Below are 18,580 nucleotides of genomic sequence, written 5' to 3'. Positions count from 1 at the left end.
ACTCGCTTTATTTGTTCATGAGACCCAGAAAATATTAGATACAGGCTCCCAGGTAGATGCAATTTTCCTTGACTTCCGGAAGGCGTTCGATACAGTTCCGCACTGTCGCCTGATAAACAAAGTAAGAGCCTACGGAATATCAGACCAGCTGTGTGGCTGGATTGAAGAGTTATTAGCAAACAGAACACAGCATTTGTTATCAATGAGTTATCAATGGAGAGACGTCTACAGACGTTATAGTAACCTCTGGCGTGCCACAGGGGAGTGTTATGGGACCATTACTTTTCACAATATATATAAATGACCTAGTAGATAGTGTCGGAAGTTCCATGCGGCTTTTCGCGGATGATGCTGTAGTATACAGAGAAGTTGCAGCATTAGAAAATTGTAGCGAAATGCAGGAAGATCTGCAGCGGATAGGCACTTGGTGCAGGGAGTGGCAACTGACCCTTAACATAGACAAATGTAATGTATTGCGAATACATAGAAAGAAGGATCCTTTATTGTATGATTATATGATAGCGGAACAAACACTGGTAGCAGTTACTTCTGTAACATATCTGGGAGTATGCGTGCGGAACGATTTGAAGTGGAATGATCATATAAAATTAATTGTTGGTAAGGCGGGTACCAGGTTGAGATTCATTGGGAGAGTCCTTCGAAAAGCCCGCATCTCGTGGTCGTGCGGTGGCGTTCTCGCTTCCCACGCCCGGGTTCCCGGGTTCGATTCCCGGCGGGGTCAGGGATTTTCTCTGCCTCGTGATGGCTGGGTGTTGTGTGCTGTCCTTAGGTTAGTTAGGTTTAAGTAGTTCTAAGTTCTAGGGGACTGATGACCACAGATGTTGAGTCCCATAGTGCTCAGAGCCAGTCCTTCGAAAATGTAGTCCATCAACAAAGGAGGTGGCTTACAAAACACTCGTTCGACCTATACTTGAGTATTGTTCATCAGTGTGGGATCCGTACCAGATTGGGTTGACGAAGGAGATAGAGAAGATCCAAAGAAGAGCGGCGCGTTTCGTCACAGGGTTATTTGGTAACCGTGATAGCTTTACGGAGATGTTTAGCAAACTCAAGTGGCAGACTCTGCAAGAGAGGCGCTCTGCATCGCGGTGTATCTTGCTCGCCAGGTTTCGAGAGGGTGCGTTTCTGGACGAGGTATCGAATATATTGCTTCCCCCTACTTATACCTCCCGAGGAGATCACGAATGTAAAATTAGAGAGATTCGAGCGCGCACGGAGGCTTTCAGACAGTCGTTCTTCCCGCGAACCATACGCGACTGGAACAGAAAAGGGAGGTAATGACAGTGGCACGTAAAGTGCCCTCCGCCACACACCGTTGGGTGGCTTGCGGAGTATAAATGTAGATGTAGATGAAGAAGCAGAGCACTGCAGCGCCTGGAATGCTATAACGAGTCTATGGAAATTTGCCAACTGCACAGACTGGCGTTCTGATTGTTAGGAACTTCCCTACCAGAGCCCTGAAATCCCGGCAGATTTCTTTGTGATGTGCGCCCATTCGCTGTTCTGGTCAAGCCAATTTGACTCACAGGCAGTACGGTGAGTGCTGGAATTGTCAGACGTCAGACAGCCGACTCGGGACGAATAAATCCATCCTCATGACACACCATATGTCCGAGATGATACGCAGTTCCACTGTCAGTACAGTTGGAAACTGCCAGTGGCTCTTAGCCAACCGCAAGTTACAGACCACAAGTCTCGCCCACTAGGGAAAGACCTGAAGTATTCAACCAGGGGTGGACCAGAGGATGTAGAAGGCAGAAGAATCACAACAACTTTCCATCGAGCCTCACTACAGGAACCGAATTAGGAAAAACGAAAACACCTCCACATTGTACAAACCAAATGAACTGTCCCCTACTCATTGAATCTCTCCTCTGGACTGTTCTGTTGGCCAGATAGCCAATCCAGACACAGCACTGGGATTTCCACGCATGGGAAGCAAGCCTTTGCTTTGATTATCCTGAGAGGAGCCATCAGCGACTCGAAATCTCTCTTGTCTGAAAAAACAGGATTTTAAACTAGGGAGGTGTCTGCCTAGATGGGACCACAGTCCCTCACTTACCGAGATATCTGATCTTTCCAGGCCAATCATTTCCAGTTTCTGAAAGAACACTGTTAAGTTTCCCAAACACTCATGGACATGAAATATTTTTTTTTTTGCCGTTCGGTAAAAGAACCTGGCGACCTCCCGACTTCTGGGGAGTTACGTCTTGCCTCCTGTATACATGTGCTCCAGCTGGTCGGTCCATATCAATCCAGCTTCTAACATGAGAATGCTGAGAGTTTTATGATCTTCCCACCACTTGCACAAAATGAAATGATAATTAAATAAAGACCCTACGCTGCCGACAGGTGTTGACAAACATCAATGGGGACAGTTTAAAATGTGTGCCCCAACCAAGACTCGAACCCAGAATCTGTGGTGTCACCGCCAGACACCACACTTGCTAGGTGGTAGCTTAAATCGGCCGCGGTCCATTTAGTACATGTCGGACCCGCGTGTCGCCACTGTGTGATCGCAGACCGAGCGCCACCACAAGGCAGGTCTCGAGATACGGGATAGCTCTCGTCCCAGTTGTACGACGACTTTGCTAGCGACTACACTTACGAAGCCTTTCTCTCATTTGCCTAGAGACTGTTAGAATAGCCTTCAGCTAAGTCCATGGCTACGACCTAGCAAGGCGCCATTAGCCTTACATAGTTTGATAGCTATCGTATGAAATGTCTCATCAAGAATGCTGTATTCACATCAAAGAATAAAAGATAAGTATTCGAGGAGCTGCATACTTTTCTTATTAGAATTCACTACTTATCCTGTTCCAGAATTCACGCCCGTCTGCGTTAGATTTCGGCCTCCTCTATCTACAAGGTGTTGGCACATTTACCAACACATCATTTTCGTGCACCGCAGTTTCGCAATTTTGATGCGGCGCATGAAAATGATGTGTTGGTAAATGTGCCAACACCTTGTAGATAGACGGGGCCGAAATGCACGCTATCTAAGGCAGACGGGCGTGAATTCTGGAACAGGATAAGTAGTGAATTCTAATAAGAAAAGTATGCAGCTCCTCGAATACTTATCTTTTATTCTTTGATGTGAATACAGCATTCTTGATGAGACATTTCATACGATAGCTATCAAACTATGTAAGGCTAATGGCGCCTTGCTAGGTCGTAGCCATGGACTTAGCTGAAGGCTATTCTAACAGTCTCTCGGCAAATGAGAGAAAGGCTTCGTAAGTGTAGTCGCTAGCAAAGTCGTCGTACAACTGGGACGAGAGCTATCCCGTATCTCGAGACCTGCCTTGTGGTGGCGCTCGGTCTGCGATCACACAGTGGCGACACGCGGGTCCGACATGTACTAAATGGACCGCGGCCGATTTAAGCTACCACCTAGCAAGTGTGGTGTCTGGCGGTGACACCACAGAATCTCCTGCTTATATGGCAGATGCTCTATCCATTTGAGCCACCAAGGGCACAGAGGATAGTGCGACTTCAGGGACTTATCCCTTGCACACTCATTCCCAGCTTAATGTCCACATACTGCATTTGTAGTGCCCCTATCCATTACACTCACTACTCATGGCAGACAATTTTATTGAGTCCCGTAAGAGTTCGGGCAACAAATGTGCATCCACGTAGAAGAAGAAGGTCAATGGCCGCTTAGCTTTAACTATATGAAGATGGTATCACATCAGCCCACACTCCGCTGCAGAGTGAAAATCTCATTCTGGAAGCATCCCCCAGGCTGTGGCTAAGCCATGTCTCCGCCATATCGTTTCTTCCAGGAGTGCTAGTTCTGCAAGGTTCGCAGGTGAGCTTCTGTGAAGTTTGGAAAGTAGGAGACGAGGTACTGGCGGAAGTAAAGCTGTGAGGAGGGGGCGTCAGTCGTGCTTGGGTAGCTCAGTTGGTAGAGCACTTGCCCCCGAAAGGCAAAGGTCCCGAGTTCGAGTCTCGGTCCGGCACACAGTTTTAATCACCCAGGAAGTTTCATATCAACGCACACTCCGCTGCTGAGTGAAAATCTCATTATGGTATCTGTTCTTTCGGACATGTCTTTATACATTTGCACAAAAGCTCAGACTGCAGCAGTCTCTCTTAGATGGGTTGCTGCACTCACTTTCCTCCAATGGACTGTCACCTGGCCCAGGTAAAATGTTTGGTGAACTGGTGCCCTCCTGCTCTGACCCTCAGTAGAAAGAGGGGAGTGCCATGGCACGAAGTCCCTCTGCAGGTTCAATCCATAAAGCCTTGCTTCCCAGAACCACTCACACAGCCAGGTCGCTGGACTCAGCATTCATGACCCGCAATCCATCTCTCTTCCTGCTCGTACAGTCCACAGGTGTGCTGCAGGTCCATAGTGCCCTACCTGCGCAATATTTCGGCGATCAGACATGTCGCCATCGTCAGGTGCGCTGACGACCTGGCTCCTGAGGGCGGGCGGCCGTCTTAAATCCCCTCCACTCGCGAGGCGTTCTCTCCGCGGTCCGCGCCCGCGCGTCATCGGACGGTGAGACGCTGGCGTCGGCATATATGGTGGCGTCGGTGTAATTGCCTCGTCCGACCTAATCGCCCGTTCGTTTCCTTTGCTGAGGGTCTTTTTGATTAGACTCAGTGCCCTGATGAGGTTGTAGCCGCAATCTCAGTTGATGAGTCTGTCCCTGGAACGAATTTCGATAGCCTCCCTAACGACGCTGTCCCAGTGTTTAGATGTCTGTGCCAAGACCCTGGTATGTTGGTAGTCCATTTCGTGATTTTCGGACAAACAGTCCTCTGCGACCACGGTTTGTTGGGGTACCCAAGTCGAGTGTGCCTCTGATGCTCTCGGCAATGATCTTCGATGGAGCGCACTGTCTGTCCAATATAAGTCTTCCCATATTGACACGTAATATGTCGGCCTTCCGCAAACCGAGATCGTCTTTGACACTTCCCAATAATGCTCGCGTTTTCTTTGGTGGGCAAAAGACAGTTCCTACTCGGTGTTTCCTCAATATTCGTCCTATTTTCCCCGATAGAGCGCCAATATTCGGCATATAGGCCGTGGCTATAACCGCGATCATCCGACCTCATTAGATATGCTAAAAGGCAACATCCAACAGCTATTTCTTACCTCATCTACTGATATGCGGTGCAGTGTTGTTTGCTTGACTACAGGTATTGTTGATGAAGGACAACCAACATGTTTAGCATTTGTTATAGAGAACACTGTCTTTGCTAAATACAAATAGTTACGGTAACATTTGCGTTTGAATTGCTTGAAGCGCCATGTGATGGTCATTTTGTCCAGTTTTTGGTGGAATAAAATTGCATATTTTTTCAAGCATCTGTGTCAGCTTTTACCTCCCTATCTACATTATTCTGTGAAGTACTCACCTGTACAGTAATTTTCTGTTGCAATTCCAAACTCAGACACGGAGTATTCACTGTGGAGAAAAGACCTATTATGGTAATATCAGGTGTCCATCGTCAAACCTTACGTAATTTAACTTTTTGAGAAACTAGGCTTCATAATAACAGCATCACGGTGCACATACTCTTATTTTGGAGAACAATTTACAGTTTGAAAATAACAGAAGCATCCGTAGACATAACACTAGGATCGAAACTGGCTTCTATCCACAGTGTAGCCGTATTCTTGCACAGAGAGGAAGAAAGCATGCAATCGTAAATATATTTTACCACCTCCCTCATGAATATAAGATGCTGACACGCAGTGGAAGATTTTGAAAAATAAACTAAAATACTTTCTGCTTAACAAGTTATTCTCTTCCATAGATGAATTTTTAAATAGATGATATATTTTGAGTTGCTTATATTAAATTTTATTGTATAGTAAGATTAAAGTAAAAGTACAATTATGCAAATGGTCAGGCTGTAGCCATACATTCACTGAGAAAATGTGTGTTATTTGTAGCGTTATTGACATTTTCCGTGAGTTTTCCTGTGGAATATGTATACAACAAAATAAAACTAAAATTTCGTCACCTTCCCTATAATTGTTTCCACTTCCTTGTTACTGAAAGTCTTGCGAATAAAATACCCATTTTGCACAATGCCTAAACTGTTCTGTTCCTCGTTATTTTGTGTTATTAATTACTAAGTTTCATTTTGTTGCAGAGTCAGAGATAAAAGAGCTGCTGCTGTCTGTAAATATTTTCGTGACATGGTGGCGCACACAGTTGCTTATAGGGAGAAAAATAACATTACTAGGAAAGATTTCATGGATCTTCTGATACAACTCAAGAACAGAGGATACCTCGACGGTGAAAAGATTGAGAATGTAGACAGTACTAGCAAAGAAGTTTCGCAAATGGGTATGTGTCTTGTCTTTTGTAAGAAGCACTGCATATTATTTCTTCCTGGCCTATGTCTGGCAGGTATAGGGTGTAAAACTTGAACACTATTCGTTGTAAGATAGATGATAACAGCAAACTTCAGATTCAGTAAACAACTGTATCCATATCCGCTTACAGCCTGTAAAGGAACTATGAAGTCTGTGGAAGATGATAATCAGTATTATAAGTCTGGTACTAAATATGCTTCCAAATAAATTCTTTGGAGGACGTGGGGTTAATTTAATTTTTATTTTCTACTGCCACGAACTACGATAGATTGTTTGTTTAAACATATCTAAATTGCTGCGTAACTTCAACCCTTAAAGCTCTGTAACTTTTTTTCTGCCAGACGATAGCTATCCTTTTTCCATTTTTAACTTATTCAAAGAGATGTACAAAGTATTTATCAGGTTTGTGCATAAGTTAGTAGCGTTTCTCCATAAGTTTCATAAACACAACAGATGCATATAGCAGAGCCTTTAGTCATCAGTAGTATCTGCTCCTTCACTTTTTACAACAGACCTCCAACAATGTGGTAACTTTTTCGATTCTGCGACTGTAGAAATCACGTAGTTTTGAGGCGAAAAACTCCATGTGAATGTTCGGAGCTCATTTTCGTACGGAAAGGAAGTTCCTTGAAGGTCGTTCGGTAGAGATGTGAAAACATGAGGCGCAAGATCAGATAAATAAGATGTGTGCTAACTGCCCAGCTCAACTGCTGTAAGTATTGCGTCAGCTAGCAGAGTGCGGGAGGGCGTTATCATGGAGTAGCGTCACTTCAAACAATCTTCTGATCGTCGTTGTCGGACTGCGTCTGCAAGACGTCTCACATGTCGAAAATAAATGTCAGCAGTGATGGTTACGCCTCGGGGAAGTAATTCGTAATACAACACAGCGTTGCTATTCCACCAGACGCATAACGTTATCTTTTGTGGACGCACACAGGTCTTTGTACAGCGAGTTGCTGCTTTTTTTGATCTCAACCATTCCTTTCTTTTCCTTTTGCTAGCGTAAACACACCATTTCTCGTCACCAGTAACGGAATGGGTGGCGTTGTTCACGAGCCAATTTATGGTGAGCAAGCAGAGATGTACACATGACCAGCCACTGATTTTTCATGATTTTGGCTTAGAGAATGCAGTACCCGTACATCCAATTTTTCAACCTTCCCAATGCATATAAATGTCGTGTCATGGTGGAATAATCATAGTTCATCATATTTGCCAGTTCCGAAGTACACTGATATGGAATCATTATTGATTAATGCGTTAAAACGAACTTCACCAATCCCCGAACCCGAAGGCCTTCCTCAAAATGGAAAGTCACTAATGTCAAAACGATCCTCGTTAAAACAAGAAAACCATTATCTTGCCGTGATCTGTCCAACGGTATTATCCTCATGCACGGCGCAAATGTTTATGGCTGTCTCTGCTGCCGTCACCTCTCTGCTGAACTCAAACAGAAAAATATGTCGAAAATATTCCGATTTCTCCACTAGGTACTCCATTTGCTAGTGTCCATGGCTCCACTGAGTATCTCCTGATGACAACATGTAAACTCAAATAGCAACAGTTCAAATGGTTCAAATGGGTCTGAGCAGTACGGGACTTAACTTCTGAGGTCATCAGTCCCCTAGAACTTAGAACTACTTAAGTCTTAAACCTAACTAACCTAAGGACATCACACACAACCATGCCCGAGGCAGGATTCGAACCTGCGACCGTACCGATCGCGCGGTTCCAGATAGTAGCGCCTAGAACCGCTCGGTCCCACCGGCCGGCATAGCAACAGTGAACTACAAATAAATGATAATCGATTAACAAGCCATAGCAACCGGAATACCAACAGGCATAACAAAAACGCTATGAACTTATACATCAGCAAAATACATCCCACAACCTAGCAGTCATTCATCTGATGCTGTCCTTTTGCACACTTGAGTAAATGCGCATTGACTCATCACATCATTTTATCCCTACAGAGTTCACAATGGACGACGTAGCGGCTCAGGCGTTTATCTTCTTTGGAGCGGGTTTCGAGACATCTTCATCAACTATGAGCTTTGCTCTCCACGAATTGGCGTTCAACCTACACATTCAAACGAAGTTGCAAGAGGAAATAGATTCAATCCTTAAGGAGAACGGCGGAGAGATTTCATATGAAGCACTTTCCAAAATGTCTTACCTTGACAAAGTAGTATCTGGTAAGTAAATTCATCTCTGAAACCAAATCAGTATTTGTAAATATTTTTCATTTTATTGTTTACCATAAACCATATTACTGATTTTCCACCACGCTCTGTTCTTTTGTAGTAAAACATTGCTTGAATTAAATTTGTTCTTCTGTGGTTAGCTAAAAGTTTGCTACTGAATATAATAGAAGTTCTGAATTACAGTGCGTAGTCCTCATTTTGGCTTATAAAAGTGGGCTTCCCACAGGAGTAAGTGTTGCGGTACGTGTTGTGAATCTAGGAACCACTGCTTTAATAGTGCTGTACTTAGCCATTTTTTGAACATTAAGTTCCATATAGATATTCTCACTTCTAATTTGATCTCATACAAACTCTGCGTTGGTCTCTAGCAAAAATTTCTGCTGTTTGTATGCTCCTCTTACTTTTTTTGTCTTAATGTCACTGCCTTTTCATAAAACAAAGCAGATTTAGATATGGTATTCTGCTTTTTGTTCTTAAGATGTTTCCCTATACGTATTCCACAGTGACCACTAATGCATTCGTCTTATTATACTTCTCGATATTAAATTCGACGTCAGCTCTGTAGATATACTGCAGTCCAAATATCTGATGAAGTTACGTGTTATATTATTTCCTCTGTTTTAGCCATCTGTAAATATTTTCCATCTGTAGCAACTGTTTTCGGTTTACTGATCTAATTTCCATATTACACATGCCTGGTATTTTATTCAAGTTGGAAGTTGTCTTTAAAGCATACTATCATCCACGAACAAGACTGACGAAATTTTGTTGTTAAATGGTTCAAATGGCTCTGAGCACTATGGGACTTAACATGTGTGTTTATTCCCCAATTATATTTCTTCTGGCTTCATCTCTTGACATTCTTGTACGACTTCATTTTGTCGAAGTCAAATAATAAATGTGACAGAACACAATCTTACCTTAAAGAGTTGATAACTGCTACAAATTTCTTATTGCCCTAAAATACACTGTCTGTTTTATCATATGGGATCTAATGGCACTGATTAAATTAAATGAGATTTAATAATTTTTTTTTCAGTGAGCTATGTAATAGCATTGGTCTTACAACATTCCAGAGACCCTGAGGAAGTATCCACCAGTGCCTTTCTTGAACCGGGAGCCCAACAAGGAATACAAGATTCCAGATAGCGACGTCGTGCTGGAGAAAGGAACCCCGCTCTCCATCTCGGTGCTGGGTCTCCATCGTGATCCCAACTACTACCCGGACCCTGAACACTTCGACCCTGAGAGGTTCTCCGAAGAGCAGAAGGCCCAGAGACAGCCTTACGTCTACCTACCATTCGGAGACGGACCACGCAACTGTATAGGTCGGTATCTACCAGACTTGAAGGAAATAGCTGTATTAGTTTTCGACGGCACCATACTTCGTAATCCGCTCTCTGTTCTGCACTCTCTGTACTTTGAAGTTTCGTGAAACCAGAATCTTTTCTTAAATTCATGTTGATGTAGACATTTGCTAGACCTATTGGAACTTTTATAAAAGATGAGTAGGCAATAATTACTAATTTCTCATATGAAGCATCTGTATTGGTCTCTTTGAATCCATCCACATAGGATTAAGATAACTGGTAAACAAATAAAACGTTAGTCCGCAGCTCGTGGTCGTGCGGTAGCGTTCTGGCTGCCCGCGCCCGGGTTCCTGGGTTCGATTCCCGGCGGGGTCAGGGATTTTCTCTGCCTCATGATGACTGGGTGTTGTGTGATGTCCTTAGGTTAGTTAGGTTTAAGTAGTTCTAAGTTCTAGGGGACTGATGACCATAGCTGTTAAGTCCCATAGTGCTCAGAGCCATTTGAACCATTTTTGAAATAAAACGTTAAGTTCACAATACAGGGTTATTACAAATGATTGAAGCGATTTCACAGCTCTACAATAACTTTATTATTTGAGATATTTTCACAATGCTTTGCTCACACATACAAAAACTCAAAAAGTTTTTTTAGGCGTTCACAAATGTTCTATATGTGCCCGTTTAGTGATTCGGCAGACATCAAGCCGATAATCAAGTTCCTCCCACACTCGGCGCAGCATGTCCCCATCAATGAGTTCGAAAGCATCGTTGATCCGAGCTCGCAGTTCTGGCACGTTTCTTGGTAGAGGTGGTTTAAACACTGAATCTTTCACATAACCCCACAGAAAGAAATCGCATGGGGTTAAGTCGGGAGAGCGTGGAGGCCATGACATGAATTGCTGATCGTGATCTCCACCATGACCGATCCATCGGTTTTCCAATCTCCTGTTTAAGAAATGCCGAACATCGTGATGGATGTGCAGTGGAGCACCATCCTGTTGAAAGATGAAGTCGGCGCTGTCGGTCTCCAGTTGTGGCATGAGCCAATTTTCCAGCATGTCCAGATACACGTGTCCTGTAACGTTTTTTTCGCAGAAGAAAAAGGGGCCATAAACTTTAAACCGTGAGATTGCACAAAACACGTTAACTTTTGGTGAATTGCGAATTTGCTGCACGAATGCGTGAGGATTCTCTACCGCCCAGATTCGCACATTGTGTCTGTTCACTTCACCATTAAGAAACAAATGTTGCTTCATCACTGAAAACAAGTTTCGCACTGAACGCATCCTCTTCCATGAGCTGTTGCAACCGCGCCGAAAATTCAAAGCGTTTGATTTTGTCATCGGGTGTCAGGGCTTGTAGCAATTGTAAACGGTAAGGCTTCTGCTTTAGCCTTTTCCGTAAGATTTTCCAAACCGTCGGCTGTGGTACGTTTAGCTTCCTGCTTGCTTTATTCGTCGACTTCCGCGGGCTACGCGTGAAACTTGCCCGCACGCGTTCAACCGTTTCTTCGCTCACTGCAGGCCGACCCGTTGATTTCCCCTTACAGAGGCATCCAGAAGCTTTAAACTGCGCATACCATCGCCGAATGGAGTTAGCAGTTGGTGGATCTTTGTTTAACTTCGTCCTGAAGTGTCGTTGCACTGTTATGACTGACTGATGTGAGTGCATTTCTCGGCTCCTGTCGTCATTTTGTCTCACTGCGCTCTCGAGCGCTCTGGCGGCAGAAACCTGAAGTGCGGCTTCAGCCGAACAAAAGTTTATGAGTTTTTCTACGTATCTGTAGTGTGTCGTGACCATATGTCAATGAATGGAGCTACAGTGAATTTATGAAATCGCTTCAATAATTTGTAATAGCCCTGTATATGCAATGTGATATACATTACGGCATTCATCTTATTTGCTGCCCTTCTCCATAGAGTAATAGAATTTTTAATACTTGTAATGTCTTCTACTACCTTTTTGAACGAAAAAAGTGATTATTTCATAGCATTAGTTGTTAAAGATAAAGAAATTGACAACAGTCACTAAGTGTTGTTCTTTTTGGAACATGGGGTGTTTGCCTGGAATCCACTCAGACTGCAAGAAGAGGCTACTGTAGTTGAACTTAGAAGCACTTTACTAGTACCAGTGGTAGTGATCGTGTGTAACCTTATGGGTATCATAAAATTGGTCAGGTGCAAGTAGCTCTGAAGGTCGCATACGAACGTAATCATCCGTATAGGCGGTTGATCCACCCTGGCAATCGGGAATCTCAACAGTTTTGCCTGTTACGACATTCATACTGGCAAGATATTGGTCCTGGGAATTCCAAGACTTCCGAGAAAGTTTTAATTTTATGTGTGAATTCTAATAACAAACGACAAAAGAATTACATATTTGTCTGATATAAGTACAAATGACAATGTAGTAATTTTTCTCTTTACTTATACTGTGAAACCTTGCCTCTCGCCAAATTTCATTATTCTAGGTGAACGGGAGCTACTAAACAGGTTTTACTGAAGGAATTTGCATATGTCAAAATATGCGAAATAAATAGGGCATATTTTAACTTCAGTCTTTTGAAACCGACAAGGTACCTTAGATCTTAGTAGGAGACATAAATTTCAACCTGATACATGAACCACTTTCTGAGAAAAAGAGTTTCTTAAAGTCGGACAGATGGACGAGAAATGGATTCTGCAATTGTCCTGTTTTTACCGACCCAGGTACGGAAGTCTATAATGTGGGACTGGGTAATACGCAGATAGAAATAGCATGTTAATAGTAAACGTTGACCAAAGACGTACAAACGTACTTTTAAGAATAATACCTTTAATTGTTGTAATGTATGATGAGCAAATGCGCAAGTGTCCCTGTTTTATATATAGGGCTGAATGTAGGGCTGTAATTTGGAACCCAGATTATTATCATTAAATGAAGTACTCTTACATGGAACAGCCCAGTACAGAGCTATCGAACCCTAACATCTTGTCTCTTGAAGAATGAAAGCAATAAAAAAGTGCGTAAAATGTTTGCCCGCGCTGAAACACTCACGATCGTAACCGTCCGAAATACGTTAGTGCGCCACGCTCTTTTTGTTGCATGAAAAGAGTTGCAATTTATTCGGCTGTGTCTGAATTCCGCAAGTTAGGTGAGAAGCACAGCACACACAAAGTCTCAGCGGTGGCTGGCTGACCCCTACACTAAAGAGCCCTACCATAAAGCGGGTCGCCGGCCAAAGTGGCCGTGCGTTTCTAGGCGCTGCAGTCTGGAACCGCGAGACCGCTACGGTCGCAGGTTTGAATCCTGCCTCGGACATGGATGCGTGTGATGTCCTTAGGTTAGTTAGGTTTAACTAATTCTAAGTTCTAGGGGACTAATGACCTCAGAAGTTGAGTCCCATAGTGCTCAGAGCCTAAAGTGGGTCCACCTGTTTGTAGCTGCTGGTTGGCCCACACCAGAGACTCTGCCGCCTGCCTTCCTAGATCCTCAAGTTGCGCTCATGTGGGTGGCACGTGCAGCAACTTTGAAAGAAATGATAGGCCTTAGATGAGGCTGGTTGGCGAGAAAAGAAGTAAAAGACGGATCTGGTAAAATGAGACTATGTTGCTGAGGCCCTGGCTTACATTGGTATGACATTCAAATCGAAGATAGAAGTCAGGAAGCCCTGACGGAAGCTACTAATTCCGAATCATCGCCTTACCAACGGAGTCTACGAACTGGCGACGGCAGAGGGAGATGATTCGGCGGGTGAGCATTAAGGCACATCTTCTGTCGTGCTTGTACAAAATACACTGCCACCCAGGGCTTTATACATCAAGCGCCAGGATCTTTAAGATATTGTGAAACACCATTAACTATAACATACTCGACAGTATTACGTTTACGCACTCAGTCGCTACCATAACACCATCCGCAACGTACACAGCAAGATTGTGAGCAAGGCCCTACTTATCAGTGCCATTCAAACTAAGCTTTCTTCTTCTGATCTATCCACGTCTAAGTCTGTAGTTACTGTCAACATTCAGAATAAAACGTTCATCCATCAAACATCCATGGCATCGCACTTGATTTTATTTTGCAAGATCAGATGAACTACCCACAAAGCTTGTTGCGACTCAGGTTGAGCGGCCTCCAGCTACATGGTAGCAAACCCCCCTCTGCTTCTAACAAGGGAACGCTACTCCTATTTGTAAATTCTCCCCCACCCCCTCCTATGACGTCACACACCGACTCTTCGTAACATCTGTAATTAGACACTTTTATTAGCACCAACAGTCAGTCCTGCTGACAGTCACGCAGAGCAAGTCTTGCGAGGAATTTAGAATGTACCTTTCTCAACCAAAGCGAAGTTTTACTGTCTGATTTTTTTCCACCCTGCAGGGACAGGGAGGAGTCCATTCTGCTGTTTCCATGGTGTGTCTCTCCCCTGAAACTGCTGCTTACTTTTCAGTTTAGATGGAAGTATTCCTACGCAAACCCTCCACAATGTTCGCGAGGCCTCCCTCTTCACTCTCTGGGACACGGCTTTCTCCAACCGTTAGTGGACTCCCTTTTCCCGCGACCTTAAATAACAATGGCTAAACATGGCTTCACAAACCTCAACGAATTCTGCTGTTCTGCTCGATTAAAAATTACGTTACACTCAAACCAAATGTTGGATTTAGATGTGGGCTGCATCAATAAATTGCAAAATTCCAGCTGCATGATTTACGACTGTTTGTACAATAAGTTATGCTTTTCTTCAACTTCAAGTTTTACACAAGATTATTTTTTCATATCAACGTGGACATGGAAATGACATGTCACTGTAACCTCACAAGGATGTGTAGGATATTGTTCTGAGTGTCATACACGAAAACGTCTGTTAAAATTATTTGAAGTCGTGACTTGATATAGTGGTAGGATAAAACCGCAAACGTTTAAATTTATCAACATAATTCCCATAGTCAAGTTATTGAAAGTCTGCACAGTGACACTCTCTAAAGAGGCTCCAAAACGCATGCCATATTTTTATCACAATTTTCTTACATATCCGAAAATATTCGATGTCCACAGTTTTGTCATCTTATGCAGATAAGAGAATTGAGTGACGTTGACTGGGCTCAGCTGCATAGCCAAGTAAATCCCCGATCATTTTTTTATTACTCTTCATTCCCTGTACTTAAAGGTAAATCGGGTTGTTTCGGTAATAATCCATTGAAGAATGAGAGACTATGCAACAAATCCCAGATGAGTTGACAGTGGGGCACAGGGAATCCCAGTCCCAGTGGGAATCATTTGAGAGGGGATTCCCCATTCTGGCATTTGCCTCAGAACCAAGGAAAACCTTCAGGAAACATTGGTCGGAATGAGGTGTGGGAGATATTTTTAATTTAATGTACCTTCCAGAAAAAAAATGTCAAGATTAGAGTGTTTGAGTGTGTATTTGCTCATGTGTATACCGAGTAAAGTCGGTGACTTGCTTTACTTTTAAATTGCATGACAAATTTCCTGCGTCTTATACATACAACAGGAGTGAATTTCGTACAGAATGATTGTTGATTTTCACTGCATTCTCGTAATGAAAAATCAAACCTCTCCTTGCCGCCCCATTTGTGCAGCTACCGACTCCCTCAATTCTTCCTAAAAAGACATATCTCTTTCATTTGCTTCAGTGTAAAGCGCCTCTTCCTATCTATTAAAATTTGCCCGTAGGAATCTTGAAAACTAACACAATTTTGCTACCAATACTTCTGTGAGATTCTTCAAAAATTCCTACAGCCGGCGTCATAAGTCTGATGGACCTCAAACTTGGCACGCCTAAACTGTTTAAACTGTCTTATACAATCCAATCAGTAATTTTGACCACCAATCAAAAGTGCTACTAGATAATCTACACTGATAGACCAGAAATGGGAAGAATCACGAATAACTCAAAAACTGCTTCTCCGATTAGATGGCTCTGAGCACTATGGGACTAAACATCTTAGGTCATCAGTCCCCTAGAACTTAGAACTACTTAAACCTAACGAACCTAAGGACATCACACAACACCCAGCCATCACGAGGCAGAGAAAATCCCTGACCCCGCCGGGAATCGAACCCGGGAACCCGGGCGGCTTCTCCGATTACCAGATGGCGTTAATCCCAGGTATATAATGCGCTAACTCACCACTCACGTCAGATATGGTGTTGGCAGCTTTAATCCATAGCGCAACTCAGTTTCAATCAAACATGATAAAATGCTAAATACTCGCAAAATATTGGTCACAAGAGAATGGGGTATTTAGACACCGTGAATACATATCTCTAGCCAAAATAATAGGTTATGATAGAAAAGCAAATCCATGACATTTGATGACATTGTATTACTCATTTGTGGTTCAACTTCATTATCTAGATGGGTAGGTCCATGGTTGCATTCGGCTTCTTTTGTCATGTGCCTAAATAGTAGATGAAGTGTTTACCTTGGCGTTAAATAGTTAGTTGTAACTTCCAAAGAAAATCAAACCCTAGCATTGAGGTAGTATTACAATTTCAATCGGTGTCATTAATATTCTGACAGCTACACACATTTCTTGTGAGCTACTCATCATGTCTCCACCTTAACTATCCACACACAGCTCCTCTTCAGCCGAGGCAGCTTATTTTAACCGGTAGCTGATGATATCACTGTTCAAAGGTCAGACGATATACACTTCAGGATGATATAACTTATCACTAATTCTGTCCTTCAGTGATCGACAACAACAATACAAAAGGGAGTCCCTGACAGAGGTCTGGTCTGCAAGTATGGAAACGGTATTGATAAGGTATTTATTGTACCTTCTCATACGAGGTGCTACAAACATAGAAAATAAAATTTGCCCTAATAGTGTCAAAATAAAAGTGAATCTTCATGCAAGTCAAACAACAGCATGTGATTCAGAAAATATGAATGGGGAGTCTCATTTTATCGAAGCAACATGTATGCAAAGCAGCCGAATTGGTGTTTATATTTTGATGTTTAAATTGTTACATGTTAAATAAAGTATCAATTTGTGTGGGGAAACTACTTGTTAGAACCGAGGCATTTTTACCTTCTATGTCAATATAGTTCAATTATTTGAACAGCTTGTCTCTAAAAATTAAGTGCTACAGTGTTTGCAGATGATGTTAAGCGGGGTAAGTTGTCCCTCACAAATAGTATACCACTCCGAATAACAGGCGGTTCTGACTATCAATAAATGTAAATAACAACAGGCATAATGTCTACACAGGAAAACACAAGTGAAAACCTGAAAAGTTTGTTGTTGTCATTGTGGTCTCCACTCCAAAGACTGATCTGATGCATCTCTTAACGCTAAGTCATCTAATGCTGGTCGGTTCATCTCTGCATAACTACAAAACTGTACATACATCTGAAACTGCTTAGCATAATCAAGTATTAATCTCCCTGCCCAACAGCTCTTATTCTTCTCAGCTGTGAATTTGTGTTGATAATGATCTGTGGTAACCAGTGCCACGAAAGTACCGCCAGTCAGCTTTAATCGAATTTCTCTGATCATGTTGCAGGTATGAGACTTGGACTGCTACAGGTCAAGGTTGGGCTGGTGTGTCTGCTGTCCAAGTACAATGTGCGGCCCACAGAGAAGACGCGAGAAACCTTGGAGTACAACGCCAGGACTGTAATACTTCTACCTAATGGCGGCATTCAACTTCGACTGGAGAAGAGGTGCAGTTGATGGGGACACTGACACAAAGACGGATTTACTGAAGTCGGGTGTGGCTCTGAAACGACGCAGGGGGACGCTTAAAGAGCACGTAATTTCACTGTGTTATGCAAGATTCTCAGAAATATTTTCCTCACACCAGGCGTTATAATGGTCTAAAAAGTGTTCAGAGATTTTCATGTGTTCACCTGCTCTTCGTGACAGAACTGATTTCGGTCAAAGCTATTATAATAATACTTGACAATTATAATCGCAGTTCATCACAGAAGGATTTCCTTAACCATATCTGTACTGCGTATGAGTTACTGTGGCCGAATACTCACGCACAAAGCTCGTTGGTTTTATGCAGAGTAATCACGTAGCCTCAATAAAATCATTAACATCGTTTCTCGTTTTTTCATCATCTATTTGAAATACTTGTAGCATTTTTATACATGTTGTATCAATCTATTTTGTAAATAAAAACCATTTTAACGCAAATTGACTGAATTTTGACAGGAAGAGAAGACGTTGCCTTCTGTTTATTCCTTGACACAGACTCGAGTACAGGTTTGTAACTGTTTCACAGCTCATCCTATACAAAACTGAGTGCTTACTCCTCTCTTCAGATGATTTACAATTTATAACGTAGATATACCTAATTTTGAGTAACAGTTAACAGCTACACATGAAATGACAATTTCGATTTATTTGATTATACTAAGTAATGAAGATCAAAACTTATGTCACTAAGCAAATAAAAAGGAAAAGAATGGATGAGAGAAAAATGAAACAACTAGACGTAACATGTCTAAGAATTTGGGTGACAATCTTGAGACTATGGTGTATGTACACTGAGGGAGAGCAATCGTTTATTTTTAAAACTGAGAAAATGGGTAATTTCTCTGAAGTAGTGGATGCTTATTTCATAGTCTAGTGTATCCAACAGAAAACCACTTCTTGTATAAAAAGGAAATGAAGGCAACTTAGAATGTAATAGCTGAGTGCCTCGTGGGTCTTTGATGTGTGAAAGAATAGTCTGGGGAG

The 18,580-nt window shown here is 42.6% G+C and overlaps 1 protein-coding gene and 1 non-coding gene across 2 annotated transcripts in view; both read left to right on the top strand.

The window, feature by feature from the left end:
* The window catches only part of LOC124615523 (cytochrome P450 6k1-like), an 85,727-nt gene extending 67,693 nt beyond the window's left edge, over positions 1-18,034 (top strand). The window contains exons 5-8 of the mRNA XM_047143482.1: positions 6,139-6,335; positions 8,338-8,559; positions 9,645-9,896; positions 17,397-18,034. Of these exons, the coding sequence (XP_046999438.1) occupies positions 6,139-6,335; positions 8,338-8,559; positions 9,645-9,896; positions 17,397-17,566 (841 nt within the window). The 3' untranslated portion in view covers positions 17,567-18,034. The remainder of the gene's footprint in view (positions 1-6,138; positions 6,336-8,337; positions 8,560-9,644; positions 9,897-17,396) is intronic.
* Positions 3,913-3,987, top strand: Trnas-cga. Its single transcript has one exon. It is a non-coding gene; the product is annotated as a tRNA-Ser (tRNA).
* Positions 18,035-18,580: the final 546 nt, after the last annotated feature.

This window comes from Schistocerca americana, chromosome 5 (genome assembly GCF_021461395.2).
Source record: "Schistocerca americana isolate TAMUIC-IGC-003095 chromosome 5, iqSchAmer2.1, whole genome shotgun sequence".
Taxonomy (NCBI): Eukaryota; Metazoa; Arthropoda; class Insecta; order Orthoptera; family Acrididae; genus Schistocerca; species Schistocerca americana.
This window is presented reverse-complemented; position numbering and strand designations above follow the sequence as displayed.